Source organism: Pelobates fuscus, chromosome 6 (assembly GCF_036172605.1).
Source record: "Pelobates fuscus isolate aPelFus1 chromosome 6, aPelFus1.pri, whole genome shotgun sequence".
Lineage (NCBI taxonomy): Eukaryota > Metazoa > Chordata > Amphibia > Anura > Pelobatidae > Pelobates > Pelobates fuscus.
In genome coordinates, this window is record NC_086322.1 from 285200301 (window position 1) to 285212762 (window position 12462).

A 12462-nucleotide genomic window follows, 5' to 3' on the forward strand; every position below is an offset into this window, starting at 1 on the left:
GTTGTCTTAAATGCCAATTTAGGTCTTTCAGCCTTTTGGTATATAGCTCCCTAATACAGTGGGAATTAGGAAGTTTTCTACTAAGCGGCTGCAAGATGCAGCCGTGGCACGAATAGAATCGGAGTTTCCTTCGTTCGAACGAAATTCCGATCCGAACAAAGTCCCGAATTCTGTCCTAACATGCATGGAGAAACTGTTCTCATTCTGTTAGGATGAAATTCAGTGGTTTCCCTGGCATTCTGTCTGAATGACAGGACATTCGGGAATACTGACCGGAAGCATCGCGAGATCACAGAGGAAAGGTAAGAATTGTGTGAAAATGTCTCTGACAACAAGAAACGAAGCACACTTTGCTCCTCCGCTGGTCAGAGATGGTCAGGTGTAGGAAACCTCCATAAGACAAATCAGTCCCTACTTTGTCTTCTGCTTTAAAGAAAACTAGAGCAGACAGTAAGAAACAGAGAACAGATCCTGAGAGAAGAGGAAGCGATTAAAGAAAGGCAAGTTCGACATGACAGTGCAGCTTTGGGTAGATCTTTCAATAAGTATGTTGTGACTGACCTATTCATTGATGCACTATACCTCCCAAATGTCCTTATTTAGGAGGGACTTTCCATCTTTTGGGCCATATCCCTTTCTCCCTCTCTTCAGTCCTAGTGTCCCTTTCTTCTAGGAGCTCTATATTGTTGGGTGTGTCTTAGTGCATAGCAGAGCTCCACAGAAATATTATTCCGAGCGATATCTTTTAAAGCTACAATAAATGTGTTTTTAGAAATCAGATATATTGTTCTTGTGCTGAATTACATTTTTGTTGCATAGACGCGTCTCAAATTTCTGATAATAGCCCCGCCGACTAACAACCCCAAAAATTAAAGTTCCCCTCTCTCTTCATTTTAAATGCATGGAGGTATGATACCCATATGACTCAATACTACACGTGTCTGAGAGGAGTGCATTGCATGGCAATGTGTTAGGTGTAGTCTTGATATATAAAAGGTTAAGTAGGCGTGGCTTGAAATTATGATCCAATAGCGTTCCTTGCATTCTATAATTAAATTCCACAGCAATAAACCATTTAAAAGACGTTTGGAGTTCGGTATCTTCCTGTTCCAATCACTTTCACTCCCACCACAGCATTGAAACCTCTTATTCTAATGGTTCAACAAGACTTGAATTCACATAAAGTGAAATGCTGTGCCAAAGACAGGCCCACTTAATGTAATTTGTGGCAGGTTGTACAGTTTAAAAATAGTAAAAGCTACAATTTATGCTCCATCTAACTAATCGCAGTTTAAGTGGAACTGTCAAATGTATGGATGACAAAATAGGCAATTCCGTGTTTTTTGTATTTTTGTTTTGGTGTTTGCGTGTGTGTGTTCGCACATATACATATGTATACGTCCCAACAATCTAGAGGAGGCAGTGTTAAGAAAGTTGCTGTTTCCATAGTAATAAAGAATCTCTAGCCCTATTTTGTTCCCTCTGTATTTTGCTTTTTTATTTCTTAAGCATTTTGAAAAAAGTCACGCACATCAAAATATTTAGAGATCACGATGTGGTTGAGAATTCTCAGCTAATCTTGCCCTTTTTTGCTATTACTAGTGCTGTGCCTGTCCCACAAATTCTTTCTCATTAGAAGTTCATGTAGAACGGTATTGATTTTATTCACAAAATCTCATTAATGAAACTGCTGGGGCAAATCAATAAAAGCTGTAATATGGCTGTCAGTCGCCTGTCCAATAGCATCATTCATGTTTTTGTATGAATGAAAATGGATATGGTAGCTCATGCACATGCCATGGTGCATGTTCCTCTTTTGAAAACTATGTCAATTCTAGTAGGTACTTGTATGGCATGTAAATGCCCATCATATGTCACGTAAAATGGTGGTGGTTTCTCAGATCATTGCGAAGCTAGATAATAGGAAGGTAGAGCCATGGGTGCTCCTTCCACCAAAGCCTGTGCAAGGGTCAGAGCTCCACCTCTTAAATACCATTATAAAATTATGTCCTTTTCCTTGAAATTTATGCTTTCATGATGTCCACTGCTCAATTTTGCGATAAACCTTCACCTGCTTTCTGTACTGTTTCGATAGAGAAGGCTATCATGTCTCCTTATTAACCTAAGGTACTGATTTGTTGGTACAATAAGGGTGTAGAGTAACACTGCCACGTGTCCTCCACCTTGGTGGTCTGAATTCTAAGTAAGCAGACTCGCGTGGTACTAGAATTTAGACAGATAACAAGGAAGTTAGATTTCTTCATTATGAGGTCTACACATTGACCGGTAATGTTTGGGGCACCACAATTTATGGAGACCTCACCCATAATTTCATTGAAGTGACTAATTTGTGCTGTTTTAGTATCTGAGATTTACAGTGTTTTAATCTAATTTCTGCTGCCTGTGTTACTGGATTTGAAATATAAGCTGAAAACAATTTAATAAAAAACAATATACAACTACATTTGTCAGCGCTTTGGTTAGCTGAATTTATAGTCTAAATTAAATGTAACGCTTTGTTTAAATGACTCTAATTTTTAAAACTAAAATATATACATCTTACCAATTGGATAGATCTAATTAAGGAAATTGCTTTTAGCTTAAAATACTCCATATACGAATTGATAAATATGAAAAAACCCTACGTCTGTGGATTTGTTATCTGCCATGGAGGTTGGTAGTCCTAAAGACTCTGAAGCAGTTGTATACAAATACCAAAGTTAACATCTGCATTCTCTAATCCCACCCCAGAGCGAGACATTTCTCTACCGTCGCCCTATCTTTCCTACAACAGCTTTGCATGCTCTGCCATCCAATTAGTGCTTAATCACCATTGCGTTCTGCTGATTACAGCTCGTTAGCTCACTACTCAGTAAAATCAGGTTGTTTCCTCTTGCGGCTGCAGTTTATTTATTGTGTTTTTGTCCCATTTCTCCTGCAGCTGGATAGTGTATAAGCTTTTCAGACTTTTAATTGCCTTCTTTAGCTGGGTAATCTCCCTTGTGCCAGGAAGGCCTGCCGTGTCTATCTGAGTTGTCCAGATTTTGGTCAAGGCAGCTCGAGGGCAGGAAGTTTAATAAATGGCAAATTTTAAAAAGGAACCACACTCCATTAATACCATACTCCTCTAAATTAGCATATTTAATTAATGAATCGTTACAGCAAAATTTGGGGTTCTCAAGAACTCTTACTAAAATAAGTGGGGGAACTACGTGTGCACCCCCTCCTAAAGTGAATACATTTTATTTTCTTGCAATTTGTATATGGTTTTATGCATATCTTTGTGCTGTGAATTTAATGCTCTATCTTAATCTATCTATTACAATCCTTAATACATGCAAATTCTAAACCTGCCCCTCTGCCCGGTCCTTGCACCATCTCCCTGTATAATTTAGGGTCACACTTCAAATCTGGCCTACAAAGTACTTATCAATGTGTGTGTGTGTGTGTGTGTATGTATATGTATATATATATATAAGACAATATATACCATAGGGCTTTCCTGCCTCTGTTCAAATGGCCTTCGTCTGTCCACATATGGCAGGGACAGAGGCAATTACATCAATGGCATTAACTTGATGTCTCCTCTGATGGAGCTCCAGTACTTTGGCTGAGTACCTCCGTAAAATTTCCATTAAAAAAAAGACCTAAAGTTTCTATAGCCCTTTCCCAAATCACCAGACCACACTTGGTGACACTTTATTAGGGCAACATGCACATATTTATAGAAATAATGACAACGGAGGTCATCACTAGTCACAACAGGTTCCCTCCCTGTGTCTGGGGGGATAACTCCATTAACTGGGAATGACTGTATTAACTTCCAGAGAACATGGCGTCTTACAACATTAATCCCAAAATATGATTTTTTTCCAACAGTAGATTGACAACTGATCTATTCCCAGACAGGGCTTATTCACCTGAGCAACATGACTAAAAAGCACCCGGATTGGATGTACCCAGCCCAAGTAATCATCAGGGGAAGTTTAGCTGGGCCACCAGAAAGGAGTCCTCATGAATCCGGAGAAGAGGACTCCCCCTGACTATCAGTGCGCTTTGACTGTCTATATCTTGCCAATATCCCCTCCAATCAGCACTCTTTTGAGGGACTGGGGAAATTAGTGTCACTCAGGCAAGCCACATTTTTGGGGGGGGGGGGGGGGGAGACACAGTTGTAGCCATTTTCAATTATGCCATAAAAAGGGAAAAAAGCCTTCTTGACTCCATAATGGCAATCCGGTTTCTCCTTGGATCAACAATCTTTTTTCTTGCATATCATCAATCATATCCTTGAGTATTCTGTTTATGCAAAAAAAGCATCCAAGCCTTTTATTTATCTACAGAATCTGATAATGCAACCTCTTTAGGCAGAGAATTCCACATCTTTATTATTCTTACTGTAAAGAACTTCGGCTGTAAGTGAAATCCCCTTTCTCACCGTCTCAGTTGGTTAGTTCAGAAGAGCTAATGGAGGCTCCTAGCAGGAGCTGTCAGTTCTCACTTCCTGCTTAGGCAGAACGCAGGTAAGAAGTGAAACCAAATGGTTTGACTATTTTGAGGGCTGTCAGGATACAACTCACACAATAGCCACCATAGCTTGGTAGTGGTTATGGTTCTTGGAGTGTTCCTTTAACAAAATTATTCAAATTCCCTTTTGTAAGGGATTTCTGACAGTGATACCAGCAGTAACGTCTCTCTTTTAGAATTGTTGTGAGAATGTTAGACAGTTTAAGCATTCAGAAATTTGCATCTAATTTGCATATATCTGAATCTCATAAATACTTTTTCATTTTGGTGTCTGTGCATTCCGACTTAGTGTATCTGCTGCTGTGTGTTATATCCTATATTATTTAGGTTGTGTAATGTTTTATATTGTACAGGGCTTGTAAATAGTCTTCCTCACCCTAAAGGCACCCATGAGTAGAAGTTATGATTTTACTTTTCCTTCCACTGACATGAAAGTAACAATCCCACCCTGATAACAACTTCAGCTCATTGAAGTTGTGAGGGTCAGGGTGTCCAGATGTTACTTTGTTTAACTAATCATTTGGGGCAAAGGTGCCCAACACTGCTGCCCCTTAGCTTACTTCCTTTCTGCCTCTGCAGTAGGAGGTTTAGTCAGGCAGCTATTATCACATCACTGGTCTCCTATTTTGAAACCTAGTATGTACTATTTCTCTCATAACTGGTTTAAAGGACCACTATAGTGCCAGGAAAACATACTTGTTTTCCTGGCACTATAGTGCCCTGAGGGTGCCCCCACCCTCAGGGTCCCCCTCCCGCCGGGCTCTGGAGAGAGGAAGGGGTTAAAATCTTACCTTTCTCCAGCGCCGGGCGGGGAGCTTTCCTCCTCCTCCTCCTCTCCTCCTTCCTAGCGACATCATCGACTGAATGCGCATGCGCGGCAGGAGCCGCGCGCGCATTCAGCCAGTTCATAGGAAAGCATTTGCAATGCTTTCCTATGGACGCTGGAGTCTTCTCACTGTGATTTTCACAGTGAGAAGCACGCAAGCGTCTCTAGCGGCTGTCAATGAGACAGCCACTAGAGGCTCTAGAAGCTGGATTAACCCTCAGTATAAACATAGCAGTTTCTTTGAAACAGCTATGTTTATAAAAAAAAAAAAAAGGGATAAACCCTAGCTGGACCAGGCACCCAGACTGAAGTGTTCTGGGTGCCTATAGTGGTCCTTTAACTCTTGAAGGTAAGACACTCATGACCCCATAATGTCAGGGAGTAAACTGGTCATGGGTGTTCCTTAAAAAAAATTAAAAATAATAATAATAATAATAATTAATATATATATATATATTATATATTGTGTGTGTATTTGATCTGAAATTTGTTTGTTCTTCAGATCACATTACACACTTTCACTAAATGGCCGAGCTTGTTAATGTCGGCTATATAACATAAAGGGCTTCTTTTTTCTCTTTACGTGTTGAAAGCTTATTGAATTTTATGTATATATGTGTGTAATATAATCTAAAATGTTATATTCTATTCTATGTAAAATTACTCTAAGTTAGATATGAATCATTTCTTGCTTTACACGAGGTCATGTGTTTAGACTGGAAGAAAGATTTCGTCTAAGGCAAAGAAAAGGTTTTTTTTTTTTTTTTACTGTAAGAACAAGGATGTGGAATTCTCTGCCTGAAGAAGTGGTTTTATCAGAGTCTGCACAGATGTTCAAACAGCTACTAGATGCATACTTGCAAAAACAGTATATTCAAGGATATAATTTTTCAATGTAGGGTAATAGCTGCTTGATCCAAGAATTAATCTGACTGCCATTCTGGAGTCAAGAAGGATTTTTTGTCCTAGTTTGTTGCAAAATTAGAAGTGCTTCAAACTTATATGTATGTAGGATGTTACAAAGTGTTTTTGAGAATAATGCAATATAATCTGTGCGTGACAGGCTTCCAAGCCCGGAATATCACGCTGCTTAGCTTTATTGTTGGACTTAGTCCCCATGATAGCACATTGGATGCGCACTCAATGACCGGGGTCCTTTGCTGAACTTGTGACATCAGAGAGAATCCATATAACTACTTTAGCAATGTCTTTATGAAACACTTGTTAGCAATTTCAACAGTCAAACACTTTAACAGAGGCAGGTAACTTTTGGCACTCCAGATGTTTTGCACTACATCCCCCATAATGCTGTTGCACCCATAATGCTGGCAAAGCATCATAAAAGGTGTAGTCTAAAACATCTGGAGTGCCAAAGGTTGCCAATGCCTGATTTAGGATATGCATCACTGATACTCAGAAAAACTATGTGAAATTCTAGATATATATTTCTATACAATAGGATTTTTTTTTTTTATTATTATTATTACCGTATTATAAGCTTGTTGTTTCTTTTGGAATCTGAGCAGTTACTCTGTGTAACATTGAGCTATGGCAAACATGACTTCCTTTGGGATTAGTTAGAAAACATAAGCACTTGCTTTAACGAAGGCAGCAGGAGTTCAGGTAATAACAGGGGGTACTGCCAAATATAAAAAGGTTTTAGTAAAGGGTCACATTCCAACTTTTTAAAATTTAGCAGGAATGTGTAATGCTCCATTTCTCATAGAAGTTTGTTGGGACAAATAAGCGCCAGCTGCAGTCATGGTAAATATTTTTAATTCCATATACAAGACCAGTCCTATAAACATAGCTGAGAATCTAATAACATTTGTACGTTCGACATTGTGCAAGACATCTAACCGATGGCTGTGGCTAATGGTGTATGAATGTGTGTCTATGGAACAGATTCACATGGCCCAGAGCAATGCACGCATCAGTCACTTGAATGAAGAACAAATCAGAAATGTCCTACCCTTCCTTTCCTGTGGTTTTAGAACACACAATCCACCTGATTGACACCATGACACATTGTAACACCAAGCAACCCTGTCGTGTGACTGGAATCCATGTGTAAATGGGGAACATTTACTGTAGGCAAAAAAAAAAAATTCTCTTCAAGCTGGTCATGCATTCTTAACAGAATTATTATTTTATTGTTTTTTAGGTTTGCAAAACTACCAAAAAAATAAATAAAAAATCATTTTTGCACAAAACACCTTGTACAAGGCAGTGTCTGTAGTTTATATATGCTTGCATATTGGGAGATCAATAAGCCCTTTTGTTGCATTCTTCTTGAACATGGTAAGGCGTATTTTATTTATTTTGATTTAAAAAAAAAAAAAACTATCATTTCTGACATTTGCTAAATTAACAAAAGATGTTTCTTTATTCTATAAAAAAATTATTAGTTTTGTATTTAGCTATAATCTACCTTAAAGCAAAAAAATCTAAGCAGTATTGGACAGAAGTTGCTGGCTTGCATGTTCCTAACATTTTATTTAGTCTCTGGATGTGACTGATGGGAGTTGTGCAATGACAGAGGATGTTTTAGTACAAAAAGAAGAGGACATATGTATACACAATGTGACCCTAAATATTAAACTAACTACTCGAAGTCAAGTACAATGTCAGACACGCTTACACGTATCCTTCCTTAAACATATCCATCCATCTATCGAACTAGGTAGGGACCCACTCTTGGCCAGCCAAGCAGGTCATCCTACATTGAGTAAAAGCACTTCCACTCTGCACATATGTGATCATCCTGGGGATCTGAATCTTTAACAGACATACCAGATGTGTTATTTGCTTTCTGGAGAGCATTCTTGAGGAAGCTTCCTTTCCAGTGGTTAAGTGAGAATTCTGCTCTCTTGCTGGCTGTGCATGCTAAGAATTGTATTTCACAGCTGTTCCAGAGACAGGCTCTAATGCACCATGGATAGATCAGTGATGGCTACCAGTGGCACTACAGCTGTTGTGGATGGTTTCCTATCACTCTCAGCCATCCATGATGCACAGCAGCTGCAGTGCTGACTCTTAGCCATTAATGATGTATCCACCTTTTCGAAATTTGCACTGTCCATGGATACAGAAAGAAAACCGTGTTTCAAATGTGTGATTTGTGTTCTTTTAGATTCTTTCTTTGTATTTTTGGATAAGCATTCCAAGTCACAGCTGTATACCCCTCATGACCTCTCCTTACCTGGAGTTCTCTGTTGTGATCCGTTAAATTAGTGTTATAGTTCCAGCTGGCTTCTGTGCTCAAATAAATGACTTTCTCTGCTGTGGTGTTGTAGTCCGAGGCAAATGTCAGTGCTCCTGCTTCATCGCCAGTGTAGATACCAGGCAGGTATTCGGCTTTCAGGGCTGAAGTGGAAGACACCAGGAAGAGCCCAATGAGAGCTATGGTCATCATCATTGTGGTCCACAGTTTTACGGGTGGTCTCCGATTCACCTTCATCTCCCCCCTCCCCCTGTCAGAGTGAGAGACTCAAGAGTAGGGCTACAGGATCTTTATAAGGAAAGGAAAGAGCCAGCCCTCTGCTGCTACCTCCTCGAAGAGATAAGACACAGCCTGTCCCTCTTCATTCTGCTAGCCTTGTCACAATTCACTGGGACAGAGAGCCCAGCCAGGGAGACTCCAAAGTCCTTCAAACATCTCTACCTCCTGATGGAGACTGCTGCTCCCTCTCTCCTCCCTCACTAGCTCAGCACACATCTCCTTAACCCCTTCGCTGCAGAGCCAGACAGCACTGAGCACAGCTCCGATAGCCATATGCTGCCCTGTTTGAGAATTCTGTTACACTCTGCTAATCTTCCTCTGTGTGCAGGGTTCTTGCAATTCTCACACTGCACACTTATTCTGAGATCCGACACTTACCCCCCTGTATACAGAACTCCCCACCCATACACCTAGCACAGAGGTCTGCTGTGCACACAATCCTCCTGAGCTCTGCCGCTTAACCTACAGTGTGTCACTACTTACTTCCACAAAATCTGTTTGCATTGTATACAGCTCTGTTGTATCTACCTTCTGTTTGAGCACTGCTACATAGCACCCCAATACATCTTTTGCATCGTATAAAGCAGTTAGCCCTACCTGCACTATACTTTATACTGTATCTCTGGATTGTAACCTAATTGAAGCAAAACCCTCCTCCTATTTTTGTTTTTTTATTCACCTTGAGCTGCTTTTCAGAATTTGCTTTCTTTCCTATGTACATATTTTGCAGACCAGTCTGTTAACCCCTTCCTGTTTCAGCTCCCCCCCCCCCCCCCCCAGAAAAAGACACCTAATTTCCACGCTGTCATACTAATGTAAAACTGATATTGTTCCCAGTCGATTTTCCAGCCACCTAAACTACATTTTAATGTAGTCGCTTTAACACCCATATCTTACGTCTAGCGATATCCTGGCAACCAGGTAAAAACTAAAATGCATATTGCTTCTTTCGCCATTGATTGGAATGCACAAAACGTACACCGATGGGGTGGCAGAGAGAGTGCTATCCAACTACACCTAGGACTTCAGAGCGTTCTACCACGAAGCCGAGTTATCATTGAAAATAGCTGGGTATTCGTAAGACAAAATGTAATTTAAACTTGATCCTGGGAGGACATGTCAAATGGTGAGATCCGAATAGAACGAACTATCAAATGTCACAGTATGGGAACAATAGTATGATTGGTTATTGTGTGTTTACTGTTTTAAACAAAATTGTATAAATACATTGAGTTTTCTCAATAAAGCTATATTATTTTCCACTTCAAGTATCTGGCTGATGGACGGGGATACCTGAGAGAAAGGCAACACTACTTTTAGGCAGCTCTTCAGAAATCCCTGATGCTACTTTTCAGGTAGTTTTGTCGATGTCTTCGGCTTTCCTGGGTATTTTTCAGACGTAGAAGCGACTAATGGTGTAACCGGTTGGATCTAAATTGCAAGCCAGGAGCACTTCGTTTTGGTTCCCATTACAATATCGAACTCTGCCTATTTCACAAGCTAAGATATTGAACAATTTTACAAAAAGTTAAAAAAAAGATATCCTAATAATCACAGGTGTTTAGTCATTTACCACTTTATTTTACAAATAATGCAGTGTTCTGCCAGGAGTATAACATGCTGTGTGGTATGCACGTTTCATTTAGATTCATTACTGTGTTTATAGAATCCCCTGCTGTTGTGTATTTAGAGTCTAGTTCTAATTTTGCATCAGATGAAGTTGTAGATTGGACTGTCCATGCTTTAACCACGATAAACATGTGGGTTTTGTCTGTGTGCATACAGTGAGCAAGTATTGCCACGGAATGCAGTTTATATAATTCTTACATGAAAACTACACAGATTTTCGCTCACAAAGGAACAACCAGGGGCGTTGATAGATTCCAGAAGCACCTGGGGCTTCAGCCCAAAGCAAAAGGTGATGATCACTAAAATAACAGAGGCTGGAATTTATCATTCCATATTCCCCTTTTTCTGTGTTACGTCCCCTCCTCTCTACCTATGAAAAGCACTCTGGTGATGCACTCCACTGTCTCATTGAAGGCATATTACAGAAAGCCATCTCACCTGCAATACTACCTGACTAATAGTGGGTGTGCTCCAAAGTTCTGTTCTCCAGCACCCCTTCCAGAAAGTCACCTGGAAAACCCTCCTCCTAGTTGCCTAGCAGAGAACTATACTACTGATTTTATATATATATATGTATATGGCATTCCTCCAACTTATTATAGACAGTTGAACATAGAGGTACATGAGATAGCTAGCACAAATTTTATAATTAGTATGAACATAGCAGAAAGCAAGCTTAGGTAACATCATGCTGGGTATCGCTGTTCAGTCGTTTAAGTGCACATCTGAGTGTATGCTTAGAGTGGAGCAAATTGCTGTGCTAGGGTGCACATTGTGTAAACATGCCAAGTCTAAACAATATTCTCTGTAAGTGGTTTAAGTAATTTAAGTAAGAAGATAGAAGATGCAGTTTCCAAGATGGGGCCGTAGTGTGAGATGCCTTATAAGCTTCCCTATCCTATGCATTAACCGGTTGGTGCTATCAATGTCAGAGGAGGAGTATGTGTGGTTAGGAGTAAAGATCAGTCTGTGATGGTCGACCAGTAGTGGTAACAACCTGCTTCAACTTGTAGTTAGCTTATAAGAGGTATGTGTGTTGCCATAGAGTTGTGATTAATATGTGCCAGAATAAGGAAGCAGTAGAGGTAATCTCTACATAATCAGGCTGTATGCAGTTAGCAGTTTAAACACAAAAGGGTAAGAAAATATTTTAGGCTGTGTTATGTTATCCGGCGAGGTGGGGGGCAAAGGCGGCATTTGTCAGAGTCTCACACGTGTCGGTCACCTTACCCCCATTCTCATCTCGATTGTCCCTTTGCAGAGCCAAAGTCCGATAATTTTAATAGGTCAGAAAAAGCAATCATCTCAGGTTTCACCTCTGGATGTCCTTAGGACTCTAAGCAGTGTGGTTACCACCTGTGTCCTGTGCGTGCTGTGAGCAACCCTGTAGGCTGCTCAGGTGTATATGTGTCTGTCTCCCCTGTTTGCCAGCACTCCATGTGTTACTGCCATGTTGTTCTGCTCGCCGGGACCATCCCGACCCCCCTATGCGTTGTTCACCGTGTCGGTGGGACTCGCTGACGCGGGCGGAGGTCCGGGGGTTGGTGAGGTCGGCATGGAGGTCAGAGGTCTCCGGGGTCTTTGTGTGGTAGGCATAACCGGCATACCGGCTGGCCTCGTCCTGGCGTGTGTGGGAGTGAGTGCTGCCTCCCGGGGGACATGTTGCATTTTCCTGCCATCCTGATTGCTGGTGTTTGATGCAGGCTTGCGAGCGGTACCCTTGCCGGGCGATCGGCCGCCTCCCCCAGGCATTAGGCTCCGCTCCAGATTAGGCCGCGTGGCCGGTTCAAACTCTCGTCGCGTTTAGATGCGAGATCGGTATCGGCAAGTTCCGTGCCGGGCCCCGCGTTATTTCCCGGGCACCAGGCACTGCTGCCATTGCTTGGTAGTGTGGGATTAATGTTTTGTGCCCGCTGGTGCCGGAGCTCTCAGAGAGCACGTCCGGCCATCTTGGCAGTCAGGCCCCGCCCCGGGTCTT

The 12462-nt window shown here is 41.1% G+C and overlaps 1 protein-coding gene across 1 annotated transcript in view; it reads right to left on the bottom strand.

Moving 5' to 3' along the window:
• Positions 1 to 9102, bottom strand: part of ACE (angiotensin I converting enzyme) — a 47701-nt gene extending 38599 nt beyond the window's left edge. The window contains exon 1 of the mRNA XM_063459355.1: positions 8556 to 9102. Within this exon, the coding sequence (XP_063315425.1) occupies positions 8556 to 8813 (258 nt within the window). The 5' untranslated portion in view covers positions 8814 to 9102. The remainder of the gene's footprint in view (positions 1 to 8555) is intronic.
• Positions 9103 to 12462: the final 3360 nt, after the last annotated feature.